Source organism: Oncorhynchus kisutch, linkage group LG8 (assembly GCF_002021735.2).
Source record: "Oncorhynchus kisutch isolate 150728-3 linkage group LG8, Okis_V2, whole genome shotgun sequence".
Taxonomy (NCBI): Eukaryota; Metazoa; Chordata; class Actinopteri; order Salmoniformes; family Salmonidae; genus Oncorhynchus; species Oncorhynchus kisutch.
In genome coordinates, this window is record NC_034181.2 from 73,456,276 (window position 1) to 73,482,379 (window position 26,104).

The 26,104-nt window shown below is 45.9% G+C and overlaps 1 protein-coding gene across 1 annotated transcript; it reads left to right on the forward strand.

The window, feature by feature from the left end:
* Positions 1 to 1,189: 1,189 nt before the first annotated feature.
* On the forward strand, positions 1,190 to 24,122 carry LOC109894979 (collagen and calcium-binding EGF domain-containing protein 1). The gene is made up of 11 exons (XM_020488636.2): positions 1,190 to 1,554; positions 2,539 to 2,619; positions 20,484 to 20,536; positions 20,873 to 21,004; positions 21,207 to 21,344; positions 21,596 to 21,729; positions 21,938 to 22,058; positions 22,211 to 22,350; positions 22,526 to 22,561; positions 22,787 to 22,822; positions 23,031 to 24,122. The coding sequence occupies exons 1-11, from the start codon at positions 1,439 to 1,441 to the stop codon at positions 23,217 to 23,219; spliced, it is 1,176 nt and encodes a 391-aa protein (XP_020344225.2). The 5' UTR covers positions 1,190 to 1,438; the 3' UTR covers positions 23,220 to 24,122.
* The last annotated feature ends 1,982 nt before the right edge of the window (positions 24,123 to 26,104 follow it).

A 26,104-nucleotide genomic window follows, 5' to 3' on the forward strand; every position in this document is an offset into this window, starting at 1 on the left:
TAACATCACCACTGACACTGACTGACCATTGGCACTTTAGGCTGACCACTGGGGTGACTGGTGGTCTGCTTTGCCCTGTCAGTGTGGTAACCATAACCATCTTTAGAGACAGAGCTCAACTGTGCAATTCACTCTCCTTGCAAACTGTCCAGATTCCAGAACAATCCTAGCACTGCAGCACAAAAAAATGATGAAGCACAAAATGTTTAATTTTCCCTCATGCAGACAAATATGGTAATATTGCATTGCATCTCCTAAATTATTTGTCAAGGGAATATCAATAGTTGATGATTTACTTAATGAGCAATCAAATGTGTCTACCAGTTATTTAAATGTGTGATTATATCATATTTTACTCACTGAATCTGAAAATAATAAAGTAGCTTGTGTTGTGTAAACATATTAAAGATGTTTTAGGAAGATCTCTGTTTTAGGAAGATTGAATTTAAAGCAATAAAATCTAATTAGTAATACCGTGGCAGCTTTAGGGACTGAGCAACTGAAGAGTTATCTTGTTATTTCAGCTTTGATTTAGAATTACAAAAATATTTTACAAATACAGGCTTGTATTTTTCTCGATTATGATTGAAAATATATGTTTTTAAGACTTAATTGGACTTCATATTACTCCAGTATGCCAATAGTGCATATGACATGCAGATGAACATTAGTAGAAAGTCAAAACAATAATCTTCTGGATATTGATTAAAGATTGTGCCTATCTACAATTTATGGGGTGAATTTAAATGGGAAAGTTAATTTCAGCAATCAGGAAATGTGTTATGCTACAGCTTATCCTTGATGAAAGAGAGGGTGAGAGGAGAATAGGAAACAATCAGTCAAACGATTTCCTCTAAATTGGTTCTGCTCTTTACATTGAAAATGGACCTTTTCCCCAACATATGTATTTCCTAAATCAAATTAAATCAATACACTAATGTGTAGGGAGGAGAGGATGAGAGAAAGGCTCATGTGGAATTAGAGAAATTATTCTGGTCGAGAGTTCGCTCGTCAAGAGGACAACAGAGATATTTTCTGCTGTGTCTTAAATGTTTCCTTTTCGTCAAAGTCAGTTTCTTAGAAACATGAATGCAGGAAGGTAATTCCACTGGGGATTAGTGAGAGGAATCGCGCTCTTCGCGGCGCATGTCTATAAACTCGTCCAGAATCGCTCGAGGGGGTCTGATTCAGTGCGCAACAGTTGGGACAGGACTCTGACGCACTACAGTACCGTGAGGAAGTTTTGAGTGTAGTAATTAATGTACAGCGTCGCACGTGTTTGACCTCTGAGTATAATTATAATTGATGTTAGCTTTAAATCAGTACATGTGCGACATTGATAAATTAAAACATATAGCTGTTTTGCAGAAGTACAGCGTCTTCATTCTCGAGGCATCAAGAAAATATAAACAAGGCTGTCACGGAGCTCGCCAGGGACATGGGTCAGCTTTGCGCTGCAACACTCTTACCATTTGGTGCAATCTGCGTTGTTTTTATTTGGGATTGTGGTGCCAGTTCTTTAATAAAATCAAGATTTGCAGTGCTCACTTCAGGGTAAGTTGGCAGTCCGCGCAATTGTGAGGGAACGTTGTAGATATCAGTCTGTTATTTCCTATCAGAAAAATACATAAAATATACACTTGATCAAAGTTTAAGAAAAGTGCATGCACATTCAAATGAAGGATTGGTAGGAAATTAGTAAAACTGTCCGGTAACTTGCTATCCGGTTGGACATGGTGATACATGTTCTATTTAGACCGAATAGTAACTGAATTTAATATTTATGTGTGATGTGTGAGAGACAATAAAAACAATACTTTGCTTGTAAAAAACGTAGACAATCAGTCAAAGACAGACCACCACGTTGCTCCAATCATCAAGCCTACCTACATACAATAGTTTGAATGAAGTGGGCAAAGTATAGACCAGAAGAACTTTGAAGCATCTAATTTTTCTCAGAAATGATCATTGAATTTCGTCCTATTACCTCTTAGTTCAGCATTCCAGTTGTAAACGATTTCATGATATTATTATTTCAGTTTATTTTTCCAAGAAAATTATAGACATCTGTATTTTCAAACGAGTTATTGTGTTTCTTAGTCCTGGTCCTGGGGACCCTGAGGGGGTGCACATTTTTGTTTTTGCATTAGCACTACACACCTGCTTTAAATCATCCAAAGCCTGATGATAAATGCACCTCTTTGCAGGGTTATTAAACAAACGTTTTTCTGACAAATAATGCAATAATGTGCTGGCCACTGCACGGCACAATCAGTTTTCTTTATTACTTTCATTTTGAAATGTTCTCACTGCTTCACATACAATAGTTGCTGCCATAGAATTGTGATTATGTATTGTAGCATGATGTACTACAGTAGCCATAATGCTTGGGAACTGCTTTGAAAGGGAATTTCCACTATGAAATAACTGCCATTTAATTGAGTGCCTTTCTCTTTAATACCACTCCTATTACTATAGTAACAACATTGTTACCATTACACTTATCTCTCTTGTCTCCTTTCTCGTGGCTTTGTAAAGGGAGGAGTGTCCAGAAAACAAGGTAGTGACAGTGGAGTACCCCTGTATTACAGCAAGGGGCACGGATGGCACCTGTCTCAGGTAAGAGTGTCCCATCCTTTAAAAAGAAAAGGAGAGCCGCACACTCCAGGACAGGCTTTCCCAAACTCGGTCCTCTGGACCCCGAGGGGTGCACATTTTGGTTTTAGCCTCAGCACTACACAGCTGATTCAAATAATCAACTAATCATCAAGCTTTGATAATTTGAATCAGCTGTGGAGTGTTATGGCAAAAACCAAAATGTGCACCCCTTGGGGTCCCCAGAACCACATCTGGGGAATGCTGCTCTAGGAGCTCTAGCAATAATTTAATAGCAACGTTTCAACAGCCAATCTGTCTCCATCAGGGTTTAATGACAAACACTGCGGGTCACTAATTTATATAGTTTCAAAGAACACACACAGGTGTCTGTAATTATGGCTGGGTGTGGCATGATTTCATTGGTCGATTTTCAAATATCAATAGAACATATAAAAAAGCATGAATGGATAACATACGATCATAGATACAATTAGGCTACATCATATAGGCCTACAAACACTTTATTTACAATGGATAACAAAAACACAATCACAGGAATGGCTTCAGATCAAACTCTATGTTGAGACTGAAGGGAGCGAGGAGCCTTTAAATCAAAGATGCAGATGGCTCCTCGTTTTAACAATAAATTGTCAAGGTCACCCCCTCTCCTAGGGAGGGTGATGTGTTCGATGCCGATATAGTGAAGGGACAAAATAGGGTGGTTTGTTCCGAAAAATGTCCCATCCATCATCTTCACAACCATCCACCATACCGAATGTCTTTAGAATCACACCACTCTACCAATATCCTCTGTGTCAATATCCTACACACACACACACACACACACACACACACACACACACACACACACACACACACACACACACACACACACACACACACACACACACACACACACACATCATAGATACAGCATCTATCAGCATCTACTTCCGGCGCCGACAGAGATGGCCGCCTCGCTTCGCGTTCCTAGGAAACTATGCAGTTTTTTGTTTTTTTACGTGTTATTTCTTACATTAGTACCCCAGGTCATCTTAGGTTTCATTACATACAGTCGAGAAGAACTACTGAATATAAGATCAGCGTCAACTCACCATCAGTACGACCAAGAATATGTTTTTCGCGACGCGGATCCTGTGTTCTGCCTTACAAACAGTACAACGGAGCGGATCCTATGCAGCGACCCAAAAAAACGACTCCGAAAGAGAGGGAAACGAGGCGGTCTTCTGGTCAGACTCCGGAGACGGGCACACCGTGCACCACTCCCTAGCATTCTTCTTGCCAATGTCCAGTCTCTTGACAACAAGGTTGATGAAATCCGAGCAAGGGTAGCATTCCAGAGGGACATCAGAGACTGTAATGTTCTTTGCTTCACGGAAACGTGGCTCACCGGAGAGACGCTATCCGAAGCGGTGCAGCCAACGGGTTTCTCCACGCATCGCGCCGACAGAAACAAACATCTTTCTGGTAAGAAGAGGGGTGTGGGCGTATGCCTTATGGCCAACGTGACATGGTGTGATGAAAGAAACATACAGGAACTCAAATCCTTCTGTTCACCTGATTTAGAATTCCTCACAATCAAATGTAGACCGCATTATCTGCCAAGAGAATTCTCTTCGATTATAATCACAGCCGTATATATCCCCCCCCAAGCAGACACATCGATGGCTCTGAACGAACTTTATTTAACTCTCTGCAAACTGGAAACAATTTATCCGGAGGCTGCATTCATTGTAGCTGGGGATTTTAACAAGGCTAATCTGAAAACAAGACTCCCTAAATTTGATCAGCATATCGATTGCACAACCAGGGGTGGAAAGACCTTGGATCATTGTTACTCTAACTTCCGCGACGCATATAAGGCCCTGCCCCGCCCCCCTTTCGGAAAAGCTGACCACGACTCCATTTTGTTGATCCCTGCCTACAGACAGAAACTAAAACAAGAGGCTCCCACGCTGAGGTCTGTCCAACGCTGGTCCGACCAAGCTGACTCCACACTCCAAGACTGCTTCCATCACGTGGACTGGGAGATGTTTCGTATTGCGTCAGATAACAACATAGACGAATACGCTGATTCGGTGTGCGAGTTCATTAGAACGTGCGTTGAAGATGTCGTTCCCATAGCAACGATTAAAACATTCCCTAACCAGAAACCGTGGATTGATGGCAGCATTCGTGTGAAACTGAAAGCGCGAACCACTGCTTTTAATCAGGGCAAGGTGTCTGGTAACATGACCGAATACAAACAGTGCAGCTATTCCCTCCGCAAGGCTATCAAACAAGCTAAGCGCCAGTACAGAGACAAAGTAGAATCTCAATTCAACGGCTCAGACACAAGAGGCATGTGGCAGGGTCTACAGTCAATCACGGACTACAGGAAGAAATCCAGCCCAGTCACGGACCAGGATGTCTTGCTCCCAGGCAGACTAAATAACTTTTTTGCCCGCTTTGAGGACAATACTGTGCCACTGACACGGCCTGCAACGAAAACATGCGGTCTCTCCTTCACTGCAGCCGAGGTGAGTAAGACATTTAAACGTGTTAACCCTCGCAAGGCTGCAGGCCCAGACGGCATCCCCAGCCGCGCCCTCAGAGCATGCGCAGACCAGCTGGCCGGTGTGTTTACGGACATATTCAATCAATCCCTATACCAGTCTGCTGTTCCCACATGCTTCAAGAGGGCCACCATTGTTCCTGTTCCCAAGAAAGCTAAGGTAACTGAGCTAAACGACTACCGCCCCGTAGCACTCACATCCGTCATCATGAAGTGCTTTGAGAGACTAGTCAAGGACCATATCACCTCCACCCTACCTGACACCCTAGACCCACTCCAATTTGCTTACCGCCCAAATAGGTCCACAGACGATGCAATCTCAACCACACTGCACACTGCCCTAACCCATCTGGACAAGAGGAATACCTATGTGAGAATGCTGTTCATCGACTACAGCTCGGCATTCAACACCATAGTACCCTCCAAGCTCGTCATCAAGCTCGAGACCCTGGGTCTCGACCCCGCCCTGTGCAACTGGGTACTGGACTTCCTGACGGGCCGCCCCCAGGTGGTGAGGGTAGGCAACAACATCTCCACCCCTCTGATCCTCAACACTGGGGCCCCACAAGGGTGCGTTCTGAGCCCTCTCCTGTACTCCCTGTTTACCCACGACTGCGTGGCCACGCACGCCTCCAACTCAATCATCAAGTTTGCGGACGACACAACAGTGGTAGGCTTGATTACCAACAACGACGAGACGGCCTACAGGGAGGAGGTGAGGGCCCTCGGAGTGTGGTGTCAGGAAAATAACCTCACACTCAACGTCAACAAAACTAAGGAGATGATTGTGGACTTCAGGAAACAGCAGAGGGAACACCCCCCTATCCACATCGATGGAACAGTAGTGGAGAGGGTAGCAAGTTTTAAGTTCCTTGGCATACACATCACAGACAAACTGAATTGGTCCACTCACACAGACAGCATCGTGAAGAAGGCGCAGCAGCGCCTCTTCAACCTCAGGAGGCTGAAGAAATTCGGCTTGTCACCAAAAGCACTCACAAACTTCTACAGATGCACAATCGAGAGCATCCTGGCGGGGTGTATCACCGCCTGATATGGCAACTGCACCGCCCTCAACCGTAAGGCTATCCAGAGGGTAGTGAGGTCTGCACAACGCATCACCGGGGGCAAACTACCTGCCCTCCAGGACACCTACACCACCCGATGCTACAGGAAGGCCATAAAGATCATCAAGGACATCAACCACCCGAGCCACTGCCTGTTCACCCCGCTGTCATCCAGAAGGCGAGGTCAGTACAGGTGCATCAAAGCTGGGACCGAGAGACTGAAAAAAAGCTTCTATCTCAAGGCCATCAGACTGTTAAACGGCCACCACTAACATTGAGTGGCTGCTGCCAACACACTGTCAATGACACTGACTCAACTCCAGCCACTTTAATAATGGGAATTGATGGGAAATTATGTAAATATATCACTAGCCACTTTAAACAATGCTACCTTATATAATGTTACTTACCCTACATTATTCATCTCATATGCATATGTATATACTGTACTCTATATCATCGACTGCATCCTTATGTAATACATGTATCACTAGCCACTTTAACTATGCCACTTTGTTTACATACTCATCTCATATGTTATACTGTACTCGATATCATCTACTGTATCTTGCCTATGCTGCTTTGTACCATCACTCATTCATATATCCTTATGTACATATTCCTTATCCCCTTACACTGTGTATAAGACAGTAGTTTTTTTGGAATTGTTAGTTAGATTACTTGTTCGTTATTACTGCATTGTCGGAACTAGAAGCACAAGCATTTCGCTACACTCGCATTAACATCTGCTAACCATGTGTATGTGACAAATAAAATTTGATTTGACACACACACACACACACACACACACACACACACACACACACACACACACACACACACACACACACACACACACACACACACACACACACACACACACACACACACACACACACACACACACACGAGAAACCCCAAGTCTGCAGGTCTAGTTTAAGTCTGAAGCATATGATCTGTGTACTGTCAAGGTTATACCACAGCAATAGAAGTTGTCTCATTTGATTTTTGGCTCCAGACGAGATGTGTGTGGTGGTGGTGGAGTTTTAGCTAGTTTTCTAGTTTTTCCTGCCATGTCTCCCAGGGAAGCGTGGTAAGGACTGCCCCAGGCGGCAAAATATCCTTTAGATGATGGCCATTCATGAAAAGGATTCTGTCTGGTCTGCCTAACCGTGCAAGCAGAGTGAGTTAACCATATAGCTCAGTGTGTCCTGGCAGTCTGCAGGCTTTCCCATGTCTCCATCTCTGTGGTTGTGGTTAGCACAATTACACTGGGTTGTTATGGTGTCGGGCAGCAAACCCACACAGCCACTGAGACGCATTTTTCCTCCCCTCCACGGTGGTTCTCCCCCCCCCAAACACACACACACAGTTGACAGTGCATGTCAGAGCAAAAAACCAAACCATGAGGTTGAAGGATTGTGTCGATGCACAGATCTGGGGAAGGGTACCAACATATTTCTGCAGGTTTGGAGGTCCCCAAGAACACAGTGGCCTACATCATTCTTAAATTGAAGTTTGGAACCACCATGACTCCTTCCTAGAGCTGGCCGCCCGGCCAAACTGAGCAATTGGGGGAAAAGGGCCTTGGACAGGGAGGTTACCAAAAACCTGATGGTCACTCTGACAGAGCTCCAGAGTTCCTCTGTGGAGATGGGAGAACCTTCCAGAAGGACAACCATCTCTGCAGCACTCCACCAATCAGGCCTTTATGGTAGAGTGGCCAGATGGAATTTTTGTTGTTGTGGTCAAACAACAGTCAAGCATAGATCATCATGTCACCAGAATAAGACCCTCAATATTTATTGGAAAGGAGCATCAGGCTCATCACAGAGCACTTTCATCAACCTGTAAAGTTCATCATAACTTATTTTATCTGGAGCCTAATAAACTGCATGGTTTTCCAAGTCGTAGTGGGAGAACCACACACCATATCATCAGGTGACTCCAAGTTTACTTTGACATGATGGTTATTATATTAGTATTTGCACAAGGCGTTTCCACCGCCATTTGTATCATGTTACATTTTACAGACACAAACTGATCCCAACATCTCAAACGAACAAATTATCTGTCGGCATTTATAAAATTGTACCGAAATTCTGGTTTCCACATCCTGTGATTTATGTTCTATACGGTATGACTTTACTTGCATAACAACTGTGGATGATAACTTGGTTACTGTTAATGTTTGTCTAGTTTGCTTCCAGACATATCTACCGGCTTAGTCAAAACGGCTTTAGGCTGCATTGGCATAAGTGAAATGTTCTTGCTGGAGTCCATGATATGATCTTTTCTACCTTGACTCACTTATGAACATGATTTTTTTTTCTAAATGTTCCATCCATCTTGTCATGTCTGGGCCTGAGTGGGGATACTCTGAAGAAAACTGTTGTGAACTCAGTCACTCACTGGGCCTGCCTGCCACACACTCATCAAACCTCTCAAAGAAATCACAAGAATTGACATAATATTCAGTTCATTCCTGCCCCGACCACTAGATTTCCTCTGCCAACCCCAGTTAAACCCGGCTGCTTAACTCATTATACAGGGTTGACTCTGCACCCAATCATATGCCTCTGTGACCGGGATTCCATCAGAAATGCCAAGTCTGAGCATTCCCTTTCCCCTGTGTTTCAACCACTTGGCTTTCAAGTGGTCTGTGTTCATTAGTAAGACAGACTCCGCTCCATGCCTGGTCACAATCTGCCCGTCCACACGACACAGTCTTTCTCTTTTAACTGTGACTCTGCCTTCGTTTGGAAGGCTGAAACCTTGACAGGCCTCAGGCCCCAGTGTAGCCCAGAGTTTCCCAACCTGATTTTATACCGGGGGCTGTACCAAGGAGTAGTAGTACCTTGGATAAGCCCTTAGAGCTTGACTTTAACTCTGATGTCAGCCAACCATCTAAGGGACTGGTCACAAGCATCAAGCATCTCAGGGAACGAAGGTTGAGAAACCCAGGGCTAGTGTATGTGTTACGGGCTCAGGCCTCCTCACACAGGACTCCCTCCTCAGGGATGGGGGGCGATGGGGGCTGATAATGACGCCAGGGAGAGGGTCTCGGGTGTCATTGTCCCTCAGAGAGATGTGTAGAGTTTCAGCCATTAAACCCTGAGATAACACTGAGCAGGGAGATGCAGAGTCTGGCTGGGACCTCCAGGCCAGGGTGAACAACACTCAGGCTACTCACACTGGCTGCATTCCCCTCGTCTCCTCTCCTTTCCTCCTTCTCTGAGTGCAATGTGTGTGTTCTCCCTGGTGTTAAAGAGCACATAGTGAGTGATAATGTGTGTCATTCGAGTGTGCCTGTATGCTTGTGTCCTAGGCTCTGACAGCTGATAGTGCAAGCGATGCCTGGAGCGCATGCAGGCCCAGAGTGTATGCACTACGTACTGTAGCTACTACCTCCATGAGTGTTTAGCTCCATCTCATCTCTCTCTCTTTATTTGTTTCCTTGTGGATTTACTGCATTAGACTTGGCTCTCACCTCTGTAGTGTTCTCTCTGTGGGCTCCGTACTCCCTCCGTCACCGCTCTGCTCCCCCTATGGTCCCTACATGTCGACAGGCCGCGGTGGGGCCGGCTGTAAAAAAGTCTGTGACACGCATGGCAGGGGGAACAGGAGGACAGAGGAAGAGAGTGAGGGAGGGGAGAAGGTGGAAAAATGTTAAGATTTGTTTTTATCCAAATGAAATAAACCTGGATTCTGGCAATGCCGTGTGCTCACCTCGGCAGGGGGCTTGCCTGGAAAACCACGTCAAGGTCTATAAAAAGGACCAGGAAGGGGAAATCACAGGAGGGAGGGAAGCTCTATAGGACAGAGCTCTGGCTTTTATGAACCTCTGTATTCTGCTGCAATAGGTGCCCCGTAGTCCAGTTGATGTGGTGGAACACTGGTAGAGTCAAAGCCAGTAGTGTTGGAGCTAAAGCTGTTGAAGTGTAATGAGGGATTCAACACCAGAACAGTACCATCTCTCTCTCTCCCTCTCTCTCTCTCAACATCGTTGTAGTACACGTGGCTTCCTGCTGTAAGGTCTGGAAACCATCCTATCCCACGGCCCCTGAGCTCTCCGTGGAAGAATAAAGAGGGAGGCAGCACAGGAGCGAGAGAGGAAAAAGGAGAGGGGGGATCAGAACATACTGAACCAAGCTCTCACAGTCCCGTCTCTCTTTTGTGCTCTGGTTTTATCATTAAAGCAGGTGGGAGGAAGCAGGCCTGCAACGTCCTCAAAGTGTGTGTGTGTGTGTGTGGCTGTGGCTGGGGTGCAGAGCTGAACTCTACTAAGCCCTCCTGTGATTCGCTGTCCAGGACACTGAGGTTTCCCCCCTACAAGCCATAAAACAAGGGGCTATATAACACATACATCATACCTACCCTGGTAAGCCCTGTCTGTCAGTCAATCGCTGACACTAAATTGATCAACAATAAACAGAGAATAGGTGCTAAAACGAGTCATGTCAGGGTCAGGAAAAACATAGTGAAGAATGGGTAGAGACGATGTGATTTAGGTCCGGAGCAACAGGCTCCGAAGCAATAACGAGGACCAGATGTGTGTGTGTGTGTGTGTGTGTGTGTGTGTGTGTATCCAGTCAGGTCTGAACCCCACGCTGTGCTCCAATAAGGTTCTGACAGGGTTACTATCTTCAGCCAAGGCCTCATCAGACTCACTACACCACCAGCAACCAGCACGTTAGCCACGAAATGAGGAGTGAAATATCCCACCACTTCCACCCAATGATACAAGCTTAGGTTATAAAAGGTTCACAGAGACATGTCTTCTCTTGCCAAGAGTACATCAGGACAGCTCATTCACCCTAAACACATAGTGAAACTGGGATTTATCACACATTGTTTACATTGCATCTAGAAATTCCATGGGGTGTCTGTCCTATTCTAATTAGTATACTTTTTTATATTTGGCATTTCTTCTCTGTGTGTTTTGAATGGCAATCAAGCTGTGGGAAAATGAAACTGTTTCATTTGTCTCACACTTGTAGTTGACATAAGTGTCTCTCTTAGCAACACTGTTCTGAGTACTGCCGTAATACTGTTTCATTACAGGGGAAATATTATCCATTTCTCTGTTTCTCACAAAACGCTTTTTTACAAGAGGTTCACTTCCTGTCTTTAATGGTAAAGTCTAATAAGTCTAATCATTTGCGTAGATCGGTATTATTGTTGGACTCCCGTAAATATCAAGTAATCATTGTACATCTTTTTCTAATTAACATTCACATGAACAGCGCTCTGTACAAACACAATGCCTGTTATTCATTACCGTTCCACAGAGCAGCACATTTCTTTTTTTTCTCTTTTTTTTCTTGAATTTTACCCCTTTTTCTCCCCAATTTCGTGGTATCCAATAGTTTTTTAGTAGCTACTATCTTGTCTCAACTCCCGTACAGACTCGGAAGAGACGAAGGTTGAAAGTCATGCGTCCTCCGATACACAACCCAACCAAGCCTAACACAGCGCGCATCCAACCCGGAAGCCAGCCGCACCAATGTGTCGGAGGAAACACCGTGCACCTGGCAACCTTGGTTAGCGTGCACTGCGCCCGGCCCGCCACAGGAGTCGCTGGTGCGCGATGAGACAAGGATATCCCTACCGGCCAAACCCTCCCTAACCCGGACGACGCTAGGCCAATTGTGCGTCGCCCCACGGACCTCCCAGTCGCGGCCAGTTACGACAGAGCCTGGGCGCGAATCCAGGGTCTCTGGTGGCACAGCTGGCGCTGCAGTACAGCGCCCTTAACCACTGCGCCACCTGGGAGGCCCTCGGGTAAGCACATTTCTGTACGGCTATGATGTCAACACTAATATATCAGCAATACAAATCACCCACTAGGTGATTAAAGTCTGTAATGGCATTGTCAGCATGTTGTTTGAAGTACAGCACAGAGAAGCAGCTGTGTACTGTATAGACAGTACATGTTTTTATATCACAGAATTATAAAAGGGGGAGGGGTGAAGGAATGAAAAGGGAGAGATGAAATAAAGGAAGTTTGCAGTGGTAAAGATGAGGAGTCACAGTCGGACACAACAAACAATCTCTGCATGCAGTGGGGCCATTTCAACCCTCCCACCTCCAGGCCGTCTCCCTCTGAGTCCTGGAAGGTTCTGGAAGACTTTCATGTCTTATCAGTCCATTACCTTCAGCCCTGGTTAAGGACTTTGGTGTGATCTCAGCGTAGAATCCTTAAAAAAGACCAGTCTGTAGCCTGGTTTCCTTTCCTGGCAGTAGAGCACTCACAGACACATCATTAAGACAGATCCATCATTAGTTTGGCTTTAGACTCCCTTCTCAGTTACTGGCTGCTCTCACTACATTATCTGTAATCTGGACTTCATCTCTCTCTTAGGCCCTTTGTTGTCCTCATAGGGTCCATTCTTTCTCTTGCTGTTACTCTCCCTTTACCCTTGTCTCTTCCCCCCCCCCCCTCTCTCTCTCTCTCCATACCCTCCCCCTCCCCCCTCTTTCCTTCCAATCTCTCCCTCCCTCCCGTTCTCCCTCTCTCTCTGTCGTCAGGTAAGGCTCCCGGCCAGTTCACATGTCTGTCGTTGAGAGGTTGTGAAGCTCAGAAGGGTCAGAGATGGCACATTCCTGGGGTGACACACGGCTCTGGGTTGACCTTGGGTCACATAGGCCAGCGGCCCTTCATATTGCCTGGGGGGAACCGAGGGTAGGCACTGGCACTGGGAATAGACCTGGGAGCTTTAGGGCCTGTAATGAGAGGGGTCATAAAAGAGATGGAGAGTGACCGAGAGGAATAGGGTGCAAGAGAGGGGACGATTTGTGTCATTCTCTGGCCCAACATTAACTGGCTATGGCTTTATGAGTGGTGTTATACCCTTTTCACACTACCGTGCAGACACAAACCATACTGTGCTGGGCTGGCTCTGATATATTATTTTCACATTGTCCTTCCTAGCACGTTTCCAGCCATTATGGTTGATGTTTCACCAGGTCAGCCGTGGGAATAGAGATAGGTTGTTGGAATTTTAGACCAGGCATTGTTGATGGAGTGAGGACCTGTGAAGACAGAAGCGGTAGGAGGTGGGTTAGAGGTGACGGAGGAGTGTTGGTTCTGTTTGGGAACTGTAGCGTGGCTGTGCTTGTGGAAGTGGTGCAGACCTCCTGTGCTCTCAGTGAAAGAGTCCACTGTCTGACTAACAGCCTTCCCCACTCTGATGTGTCCCCATAGAGACCGCAGGCTGGAAGTGTGCTGACAGATAAATAAACAGAGAGAGGACGTGCTCACATCTCAGCACACTAACACCTTCACGTGTATACTCACACGGCACAAGAACAAGACGCTCATACACTAACACCTTCACGTGTATACTCACACGGCACAAGAACAAGACGCTCATACACTAACACCTTCACGTGTATACTCACACGGCACAAGAACAAGACGCTCATACACTAACACCTTCACGTGTATACTCACACGGCACAAGAACAAGACGCTCATACACTAACACCTTCACGTGTATACTCACACGGCACAAGAACAAGACGCTCATACACTAACACCTTCACGTGTATACTCACACGGCACAAGAACAAGACGCTCATACACTAATACCTTCACGTGTATACTCACACGGCACAAGAACAAGACGCTCATACACTAACACCTTCACGTGTATACTCACACGGCACACGGCACAAGAACAAGACGCTCACACACTAACACCTTCACGTATATACTCACACGGCACAAGAACAAGACGCTCATACACTAACACCTTCACGTGTATACTCACACGGCACACGGCACAAGAACAAGACGCTCACACACTAACACCTTCACGTATATACTCACACGGCACAAGAACAAGACGCTCATACACTAACACCTTCACGTGTATACTCACACGGCACAAGAACAAGACGCTCATACACTAACACCTTCACGTGTATACTCACACGGCACAAGAACAAGACGCTCATACACTAACACCTTCACGTGTATACTCACACGGCACAAGAACAAGACGCTCATACACTAACACCCGTACATACCCACACACACCTTTACATAACAGCCTAACACCCTGCTATATGAGGAAACACGGAGAAAACAACAGACCCTCTTAAAACTAACACCCTAATCGATTATACACACAGGACTGACGCTTTTACTTAAACACAAAGACAGAGACAGATGAAGAGGGCACAACAAAACCTATTCCACCTCAAGAGACTGAAACAATTTGGCATGAGTCCTCAGATCTTCAAAAGGTTCTACTGCTGCACTACCAAGAGCATGGTTGCATCACTGCCTGGTATGGCAACTGCTCCTCCTCCGACTGCAAGGCACTACAGAGGGTAGTGTGAACGGCCCAGTACATCACTGGAGCCAAGCTTCCTGTCATCCAGGACCTCTATACCAGGTGGTGTCAGAGGAAGGCCCTAAAAATTGTCAAAGACCCCAGCCACCCCAGTCAGAGACTGTTCTCTCTACTACCGCATGGCAAGCAGTACCGGAGCGCCAAGTCTTGGTCCAAGAGGCTTCTAAACAGCTTCTACCCCCAAGCCATAAGACTCCTGAACATCTAATCAAATGGCTACCCAGACTATTTGCATTACCCCCCCCCCCCCTTTTACAACACTGCTACTCTTTGTTGTTATCATCTATGCATAGTCACTTTAATAACTGTACCTACATGTAAATATTACCTCAATTACCTCGACTAATTACCTCGGTTACCTCGGTGCTCCTGCACATTGACTCTGTAACGGTACCGGGCCCCCTGTACATAGTCTCGTTATTGTTACTTTACTGCTGCTCTTTAATTACTTGTTACTTTTTATTTCTTATTCTTATTTGTATTTTTGTATTCATTTTTTAAAACTGCGTTGTTGGTTAGGGGCTCGTAAGTAAAGCATTTCACTGTAAGGTCTACACCTGTTGTATTCGGCGCATGTGACTAATACAATTTCATTTGATTTGAGACAATCATCCATACATAGAGAGGCAGACTTATAAACAGGATAACATCAATTAAAAAACTGCAAAGCACACTGCACACACACACCCACACAAAGACATCAACATGACAGATATGTAAGAGTAGAAACACACACAGACACGGTCTCTTCTTTCCTGAAGTGTCAAGGGGTCCGTGACCTCCACCGAGGTCCACATCCTGTGTTTCTGACTCACAGAGCACCACATGAAGGACCATCAAGCACAAATGACACAAAAGCTACAGCTCTCTTTCTTTCTCTCCTTCTCTCTCTCCGTCCATTCTCTTCCTCTCCTCAACGTGTCAACATCTCCCTGTCTCATTTCCTCCACACTGCGTTTCCTCCTCCATCGCCATAACAACCCCCTTAAGTCATCTCCCCCCTCTTTCTGATGAGTCTGGGAGTTGACAGAGTAAATATGATACATAACATTGCGTCACAAGACACCTAATGATACTGATGTCCCTCTTCGCTATCTTCCCCATATCTAGAAACAGAAACACTATCTAAGGTCCAGGGAGCAATCCTGTACTGAGTGAGTGGAACTGAGAATACATAGTGACTTCAGTCTGGTTTATGGAAAGCATCATTCCAGATTGGTCTCTGCTCTGCTGTCTCTGTGTAACCTCAGTGCTGTCTGTCCAGGCTGCAGACGGTTGGGGGGGTCTATAATGAATATCCAGTCTTTGTAGCGCATTCCTGCCACGAAAGCACAAATAAATCACGCCAGCCTGGATGGAAAACAATAACATTGAGCTCTCCTCCCTGGAGGGAGACCCTTGCTAAAGTACATAATCTGGAGTGTAAAGTAATCCTGCTCTGGCCTGTACTCTGGATCCTGTCTTGCTATTTCTCCAGCGTCTCTGTGCTGTTTTTGGCAGCAGCATTGTAGTGTAGAGCCTGTGTAGGCCCTTGGTACGTTCCTCTCTCTGCAGGTAGTCACTGGGTCACCACCAGCACAAAGGAGGACCAGGGGGAACACAGGGACAGGGATGCCCAGGCATGGTTCTCCTAAAACGGACTTGTGTCCGTCTTAGGTGACTTGCATGGTCAGACAGACCTGGTGGGTCTGTAGGCACTATGTTAGAGTGTGGAGCATCAAGAGAAGCAGTGTCTAACAGCATGAATACCCTCAGGGTTACACAGGGACTCCACTCATCTTCTGAAGGAACTTAAACAGACAACATGCTTGCAAAAGACATGTTGATGCAGAATGTAGAAACACAGAAGAATCGAATGGGCAAAAATACCATAGAATCCGACCATCAGTGTTGATAACCTGGGAGTAGAGAAAGATACACTCTTAGAAAAAAAAGGGTTCCAAACGGATTCTTCATCAGTACCATATGATAACCCTTTTTGGTTACAGGTAGAGCACTTTTTGGTTCCAGGTAGAACCCTCTGTATAAAGGGTTCAACATGGAACCTAAAAGAGTTCTACCTTACAGCTTAAAACTCTGTAAGGTTCTAGATAGCAACTGTACTCTCCTAACCTTGTTAGTCACCTGACCTTGATGTTTGTCTGTATTGTGAAGTGAGCAGAGAACTGAAGGAAGAGCCTGGTCTGGGAGCTCTCCTCCTCAAGGTTGTGTTTAACAGTCCTGTCAGTGTCACACATCACTCTCACTAATAACCCCTGCCCTTGTTTCCTGACATTAACAAGATGCACCCAATTACTGACTGCTCTGGGCCCCAGACACACGCACACACGCACACACACACACACGCACACACACGCACGCACACGCACACACACGCACACGCACACACAAGCACACAAGCACACATGCACGCGGGGGAGCATGAGAAGCGGTTATCTCACTGTGGAGGACAGTGATGTAGCTTTAGTGGTTTGGTCTTTTCCCTTTAAGATCCGAGAACAGTGTTAATCAACAGAGACCCCTACATTCCCAAACATCAACAGACAGGTCATCACACGGTGTAACTATTACAGTTTTTTTCGATTGCTAAACGACAGTGGGCACAACTGGAGTCACATGTGCAAAACTCTAACTACAGTCTGCACTACCAACAGTCACCTGAGCTAAACAGTTCACATCACCTGCAAAACTCATTCCAAGCAACACAACTCTTAACACATGGCTCAAAACACGCTCAGTGCAGCCAAACACTATGCACAACCCTCACTGAGATAACACACACTGTCACTCAGAACACACTGAGAGTAAAAACACATCAAACACCAATACAGAAAATACTAACTTTTCATCTTTACAGTTTGAACAATTTCAGTGACTTCATACAAAGTCATATTTTCTTCTAAGAAAAGAGTGACATTCTTTCACATGATTTATTAACATTTTTAGAACATAACAATTCTTTAAGTTAAATGAAAATTAGCAGTTTGCTTCAATAGTCTGTAGTAATTTACGGAATTACAGTAATGAGAAAAAAAAGGTAGAAACTAAAAGTACATACTGTAATTCGAACAAATAATTGAGGGGCTAATCCTGCCTCTCTCTAGCATCAGGCCACAGGTTTTCTTCAACATCACATCTAATGTTTTCTCTTGCCATGCACCTGGGGAAGAACCTTCTGGAGTGCCTTATCCATCCCTGGCAGTCCTCTGGACTCGTGTCCTCACATCCGGCACGCATGGCTTCCAAAAGAGACATTTGGTCATGTGGGTGGTGACCAAACACTTTCCACCTCCAGGCAGAGAAAAACTCCTCTATTGGGTTGAGGAAGGGTGAATATGCAGGCAGGTACAAAACCATGAATCTGTGATGTGCTGCAAACCAATCTGTGACAGCTGCAGAGTGGTGAAAAGCAACGTTATCGCAAACTATGACAAAAACTTGGGGGTTTCTTACTGGCTCCCCCTGTTCTGCTGGCACTAGCTGAGCATAGAGCTGTTCTAGGAAAGCTATAAGCCTTTCTGTGTTGTATGGGCCAATGAGTGGTGTGTTGAGAAGCAAACCATCATTGGCCATTGCAGCACACATGGTGATATTTCCCCCCCTTTGGCCTGGAACCTCCACAGTGGCCCTTTGACCTATAACATTCCTTCCTCTGCGCCGTGTTTTGGCAAGGTTAAATCCAGCTTCATCGATAAATACAAATTAATGTGGTCTTTCCAGTGCTTACACCTCCATTACTCTCTGAAAAACAGTAAGTGCACAGTTTTACTGTAGAAATGCTAGTGTTTTTTTTTACTGTAAATATTTTGTATAGCTGTGTACGTAACCTCAGACGTCTTACCTGGACATATTGGTATCTTTGCTCTTTTACCCGTTCACTGTTTCTCTCGAACGGTACAGTGTATAACTGTTTCATTGTAACTTGGTGTTTCTTTAGGACTCGAGCAATAGTTGTTGTGCTGACAGAATTAACATTTTCAAATATATCATTATCAGCCAGCACTCTATCTTGAATCTCCCGCAGTTTTATAGCATTGTTGACAACAACCATGTCAACAATAGTATTTTCCTGCGCATCTGAAAATATTTTTCCTCTGAGCTCTACCTATATATATACTGTAATATGTGTGTGTGTTCACTAACAAGTCTAAAACAAGACACCTGCTTAGTCTTTCAGCTGAAATTGCAATCAGCAGTGTTTGAAAGGCACAAGGCTGAAATCTATTCCGTTTTGAATGTGTGGTTCACAGTTTTGACAGCAGTGTGTTAGCATTTGAACAAAGTGCTGTAAATCCACAGTGTTGTGCAGGTTGTGGTTAAAGTCATGGGATAAGTGTGTAGAGTTTTGAAAACTGTGTTCAAGCAATGAAAAACTAACTAGAGTTTGGTCCACATGAACTGCTGCTGTGCAGACTGTAGTTAGAGTTTTGCACATGTGACTCCAGTTGTGTCCACTGTCGTTTAGCAATCGAAAAAAAACTGTAACCTGAGCAGTTTATACAGACCACTGAAGAGCATGTATCATCAATCAGAGACACCTCTAGCATTTAATATGACATTTGAGTCATTTAGCAGACGCTCTTATCCAGAGCCACTTACAGTTAGTACATTCATCTTAAGATGGCCAGGTGGGACAACCACATATCTCAGTCATAGTAAGTCCATTTGTCCTCAATAAAGTAGCTATCAGCAAAGAGAGCAAGAAAGGGGGGGAAAGTAAAGTTAGCTCACAAAATGCTTTCTTTCTTTTTTTTGCAGGTCCCAGATCAGATCAGGGGCAGTGTGGGGTCAGGTCTCTGTGACTGACAGGCTGTCTGTTGATGTTTTGAGTAGGGCAGTGGAGCAGTGGACTATGAGAGCAGAGGTTGTGTGTTGATGTTATGAGTGGACACTCAGAGAGACCAGAGGCTGCCAGCCATAGCCTCCCCTTGCTGGCTGTACATCTTCAGCCCAGACAGACAGACAGACAGGGCCCACATCTGCTATTCATTAGCCCAGCCTGGCCCTGTCCTCTCTGGGCGCACTGACTGGAGGGACAGGAGGTGGCCTGGAGAGGGATGTCCTTCGGGCCCCTGGCCAGAGCCCCCTAGCAGCCCCCCAGTACTGTCCCATCCCAACTCCAGCTCAACACAGCACATCCCAGCTATGAGCCACAGATTAAAGCGCCAGTCCGTCATCTGGCTTTAATCAGGCCCTGGCCAGGCCCATAGTTTTGTAAGTTATTTATCATTCAGAAGAGGGAGTGGGGGAGGGTCTTATAGGAGTGATTTAGGGTTATGTTGCATGGAGGTTGGAGAAGAATAAAAGCAAGTTGTGGTCTTGAGGGACCTTCAGTGAGGTACCATGCTAAATTCCCTCCATCAAGAGCGTGCCGTTTTCGGGGCAGGAGTTGTGTTCCCCCCTCCTCGTCTAGGGTCTGTGTTATTTGGGTTCTGTGATTCTATGAGTGTTCCAATATCCCTTTCCATCGTTTCCTATTCTGCAGGTCCATCCCTAATGCCTGTAACATGTGGTGTTTTGGCTTGCTGTGTGTGAGGATGATGCTCTTTGTTCAGCTGTCTCTTGACCATCTAGGCTAGTGCTGCTAGGAAGTGGGGATGGAGGTAAGGGATCTGGTGCTAATGAGGAGCTTTGGTCCTAAAGACAATTGACAGGCTGGGTGTTACCAGAGAGGAAGAGGCGAAGCGAGAGGGTTTACTCCTGTCAAAATCTGTCCACGATTAGCAGACTGATAAGCAGACTGTCTGCCATCCCGCCTTTTGGACAACGACTCCCATTCAGTGGCTGTGTAGAGCTGTTCATTATGTGAAGGGAAGGATACAGCAGCTGGGAAATGAATTATTGGCTCATGCTACTGTCTGTCTGTGTGTTTATCCACAGGAGGAAATGCTGTGAGGGCTTCAGGTTCGTGATGGGCCAGTGCATACCTGAAAGTAGGTTAAAGAAATACAGCAGTTCTACTCACCCCAAGTCAGATACTTTACTCAGTGCCTGTAATTACACCTGGGCACCTGTACACAGACAGAATGCACATTACAGTGCCAAATTAACCCATTACTGAACTGCAAATTGTTTCAAAAGTAAAATAGCATCTCATTCCATAAATTGTCAATATTGTACAATGACACACCATGACCAATAGAGGGCAACATTACACAGGAATATTATTGGACATCCAGGGTTATTATGGAGCTGTTAGCTTTGCATGTAAGATCCTATCTGTGCATGTCCCTATTGATGAACCAATCCCTCCCCTTTCTCTGCTCCAGATGTGGATGTGTGTTCTGGCTCCCCCTGTGAACAGCAGTGCACCGACAACTTTGGACGGGTTGTCTGCACCTGTTACCCGGGATACCGCTTTGATCGAGAGAGGCATCACAACCACCAGACCTACTGTTTAGGTAAGTCCACTACCTGTTTATCTGCCAATCAGCTTTTTATCAGCCTGTTTATCAGCCAATCAGCACTGTTTTCTTTTGTATGAATCTTAATTTAACATCCTACATCAGAGCAACCGCTCTCTCTCTCTCTGATTAGAGCAGCCTAAATGCAGCCATAATCAGGTGTAAAGTAACAGCTGGTGTTGTGTCTCCCACACCACAGACATCGATGAGTGTGTGGAGTCTGACGGCAGTGTCTGTGATCACAGCTGCGAGAACACCGTGGGCAGCTTCCTGTGTCGCTGTCACAGGGGTTACATCCTGGCACCGGACAAGCACTCCTGTATACCCAGTCACAACCGTGGGTGTTGAGAATACTACTATACTTTAGTCCTACTGTCTACATGAGGCTGGCTACTGCAGCTACATTACCTCTGGGCTTAGCTCACTAGTACCTTCCTGTGTGTCTTCAGCCTGAGGGTACAGTACTGTACATGTGTTTGAGAGGGTGAACATAGACTACTAGACTTTGTTTTTGTGTTACTTATTCTGTAGGGTTACTTACTCTGTGACAAGTCTGTCTCTCTGAGAGTCTCTTTGTCTTTCTGTCAGTGAGCTCGTCAGGGAAGTCTGACACCCTGATGAGTGCTGGCTCCTGCTCCCTCACCTGTCAAGACTTTGTCAACATGAGGAACAGCCTGCTGCAGCTCAAACTGAGGCTGGGCAGCACTCAGTCACCTAACCAGGTATATCTACATCACAGCACTAACTACTGCACATCCTACTTACACTGCTGTTCCATACAAACACAGAGATACACTAACCAGAGATACACTAACCGTAAACTAGCCTTGCCAGACTTGATGTCTCACAATGGAAGTCTGACCAAATTCAGACCACAGTGAGACAGGTTATTGTACTATACTACCTGTGTGTGTACCTGTGTGTGTGTAGGTGTTGTCTCCTGGCCTGGCTAACAGCAGTGATAAGTCGTCTGCTGGGAGGTTGGGGAAAGGTCCTGACACCCCCGCCCTCCCTGGTCCTCCTGGCTCTTCAGGATCCCGTGGGGTCCCAGGTAAGAGTTGTCTGCTCTTTCTCTGAATCTTTCTAAATCAATATTTCTCTCTCTCTGTATCTCTCTGTGTACTGCCTATGTCAGCTGTTTGTTGGCTGACATTCAGGTTATCTTCTTGGTTCCTCTTACATCCCTTTATTCTTGGATCCCAGGCCAATCAGGAGTGCCGGGGGAGAAGGGAGAGCCTGGAGAGAGAGGCCTGACCGGCCCCCTGGGGCCACGGGGAGACATGGGCCCTATGGGCCCCGAGCCTGACCTGGAGCACATCAAGAGGGGTCGCAGAGGAGCTGTGGTAATCTTATTATTGCTTCCCCGATAACATGCTGTTGGGCCTATTAGTCCAAGCAGACCTCAACACATCCATAGCTGCAGAGATACATCATTACAATAAATGTTGCATGGGAGGAGCTGTAGCTCCCGAATAAAAACATTTAAAACCATATTTCTGTCTCTCCTTTTTCCAACAGGGACCTCCTGGCGCACCAGGCAGAGATGGACTGAAGGTCAGTCTATCCATGTGTCTGTGGGTGTTTAGTACATGCTTGTTGGTGTCCTCTATGTGTTAAAACTATCCTGTAAACTTTTCAAATCTGTTAACTGGAACACTAACAGCAACACTTTTCTCCCCACTCTGAGAGCTCTGAGCTGCCGATGTGGACTCTTATAGAAGTCTGTGTGAATGTTGGAAGTATGTAACTGGACGTTTCTGGATGTTTTCTTCTCTTTAGGGTGACAGGGGAACTCCTGGTCCCAGAGGTCTACCAGTGAGTCTGCTCTCTATATTTGCCAGCTAGGCTTTGAAGTATTTTTCAATGCATTATCATCATTGTCATCTTGTTGATCTATTCTATGTATTATCAGATTCCAAGCATACAATAAATCCACCCTAAAGCATGCAACATGCCTTACAGGTTCAAATCTAATGTACTAATGTGTGGACAGAGATATTAAAGCCTCCGTATCTTTCCCCAGGGACCTCCCGGCTCCTTTGACTTCCTCCTGGTCATGATGGCTGACATTCGCATTGACATCATCGAGCTGCAGGAGCAAGTGTTTGGGAAGAGGCGGGGCCTCTCCTTAGACAACCCACCCCACTCCAACGGAGAGACAGGGTTCGGAGAGTGGAGCTCCGGACAAGGAGAGCTCATGCTCAATACCTGAACTCCATAACCCTGCCCACGGCAACGGTCACTCAAAACGATAAGCCAAAGGGAACTAATTAATCAACTGGCTCTTGTAAAGCAGAGACATTGAACTGACTGAACTGACTCCTTTCCTCCAGTGAAACATTGTCTCTAAAACCCAAATAGGACTGTATGAGTTGAGGAGACCTCTGATCAGCTCTCTCCTGTCAGAGACATAGACTATAAACAAACGGAGAGAGAGAGAGAGGGAGAGAGAGAGAATGGCAAAGATGGAACCACTGACCGTCCAAACCAAACCACTGCAAGCTTTGCCTTGCCGCCTTGATGTTTCCTTCGTGTCTGCTCATGTCTGACTGAGGAGAGGGGGTATGCCTTTGCATGCGAGGCACAGGGTGGTGATGGTTGTAGCACTGTGAGACTGTGTCTTTGTGCGCTCTGATCTGAATGGCTTCAAACACAGCAGGGGCTTTATCGTCTGCATCTCTTCCTGTTCCTGTCAAATCTGTACAGTCCGAGGAGAGGAGACGCCGGTCGGTCGCTGCCTGACACTGCTTACCTGCCCTGCAGGGCCTAGAACCAGACTCAGGCCCCAGACTGCACCTGTCCATGCAACAACCCAACTCAACAGCTTTTATACCGCTGTCACTAAACTACAGACTCTCTGAAGCATCTTTAGAGATACAGTACATATACTATATTAGCAAAACTATGTGGATACCTGCTCATCCAACATTTTGATTTTATTTTTTATTTTAATTTACTTTATTTAACCAGGTAGGCTAGTTGAGAACAAGTTCTCATTTACAACTGCGACCTGGCCAAGATAAAGCATAGCAGTGTGAACAGACAACAACACAGAGTTACACATGGAGTAAACAATAAACAAGTCAATAACACAGTAGAAGAAAATAGAAAAAAATAGTCTATATACATTGTGTGCAAAAGGCATGAGGAGGTAGATGAATAATTACAATTTAGCAGATTAACACTGGAGTGATAAATGATCAGATGGTCATGTGCAGGTAGAGATACTGGTGTGCAAAAGAGCAGAAATGTAAATAAATATAAACAGTATGGGGATGAGGTAGGTAAATTGGGTGGGCTATTTACCGATGGACTATGTACAGCTGCAGCGATCGGTTAGCTGCTCAATTAGCAGATGTTTAAAGTTGGTGAGGGAGATAAAAGTCTCCAACTTCAGCGATTTTTGCAATTCGTTCCAGTCACAGGCAGCAGAGAACTGGAAGGAAAGGCGGCCAAATGAGGTGTTGGCTTTAGGGATGATCAGTGAGATACACCTGCTGGAGCGCGTGCTACGGGTGGGTGTTGCCATCGTGACCAGTGAACTGAGATAAGGCGGAGCTTTACCTAGCATGGACTTGTAGATGACCTGGAGCCAGTGGGTCTGGCGACGAATATGTAGTGAGGACCAGCCGACTAGAGCATACAGGTCACAGTGGTGGGTGGTATAAGGTGCTTTAGTAACAAAACGGATGGCACTGTGATAAACTGCATCCAGTTTGCTGAGTAGAGTATTGGAAGCTATTTTGTAGATGACATCGCCGAAGTCGATGATCAGTAGGATCAGTTAAGTTTGGCGGCGTGTGTGAAGGAGGCTTTGTTGCGGAATAGAAAGCAGACTCAAGATTTGATTTTAGATTGGAGATGTTTGATATGAGTCTGGAAGGAGAGTTTACAGTCTAGCCAGACACCTAGGTACTTATAGATGTCCACATATTCTAGGTCGGAACCATCCAGGGTGGTGATGCTAGTCGGGTGTGCGGGTGCAGGCAGCGAACGGTTGAAAAGCATGCATTTGGTTTTACTAGCGTTTAAGAGCAGTTGGAGGCCACGGAAGGAGTGTTGTATGGCATTGAAGCTCATTTGGAGGTTAGATAGCGCAGTGTCCAAGGAAGGGCCAGAAGTATACAGAATGGTGTCGTCTGCGTAGAGGTGGATCAGCGAATCACCCGCAGCAAGAACAACATCATTGATATATACAGAGAAAAGAGTCGACCCGAGAATTGAACCCTGTGACACCCCCATAGAGACTGCCAGAGGACCGGACAACATGCCCTCCGATTTGACACACTGAACTCTGTCTGCAAAGTAGTTGGTGAACCAGGCAAGACAGTCATTAGAAAAACCGAGCCTACTGAGTCTGCCGATAAGAATATGGTGATTGACAGAGTCGAAAGCCTTGGCCAGGTCGATGAAGACGGCTGCTCAGTACTGTCTTTTATCGATGGCGGTTATGATATCGTTTAGTACCTTGAGCATGGCTGAGGTGCACCCGTGACCGGCTCGGAAACCAGATTGCACAGCGGAGAAGGTACGGTGGGATTCGAGATGGTCAGTGATCTGTTTGTTGACTAGGTTTTCGAAGACCTTAGATAGGCAGGGCAGGATGGATATAGGTCTGTAACAGTTTGGGTCCAGGGTGTCTCCCCCTTTGAAGAGGGGGATGACTGCGGCAGCTTTCCAATCCTTGGGGATCTCAGACGATATGAAAGAGAGGTTGAACAGGCTGGTAATAGGGGTTGCGACAATGGTGGCGGATAGTTTCAGAAGAGGGTCCAGATTGTCAAGACCAGCTGATTTGTACGGGTCCAGGTTTTGCAGCTCTTTCAGAACATCTGCTATCTGGATTTGGGTAAAGGAGAAGCTGGGGAGGCTTGGGCGAGTAGCTGCGGGGGGGGGGGGAGCTGTTGGCCGAGGTTGGAGTAGCCAGGAGGAAGGCATGGCCAGCCGTTGAGAAATGCTTGTTGAAGTTTTCGATTATCATGGATTTATCAGTAGTGACAGTGTTACCTAGCCTTAGTGCAGTGGGCAGCTGGGAGGAGGTGCTCTTGTTCACCATGGACTTTACAGTGTCCGAGAACTTTTTGGAGTTAGAGCTTT

Coding starts and splice junctions, on each gene's coding strand:
- LOC109894979 (XM_020488636.2), top strand. CDS start 1,439: ATGGGTCAGCTTTGCGCTGCAACACTCTTACCATTTGGTGCAATCTGC. Junction 2,620..20,483: donor ACGGATGGCACCTGTCTCAG/GTAAGAGTGTCC, acceptor GTTTATCCACAG/GAGGAAATGCTGTGAGGGCT. Junction 21,345..21,595: donor CTGTATACCCAGTCACAACC/GTGGGTGTTGAG, acceptor TCTTTCTGTCAG/TGAGCTCGTCAGGGAAGTCT.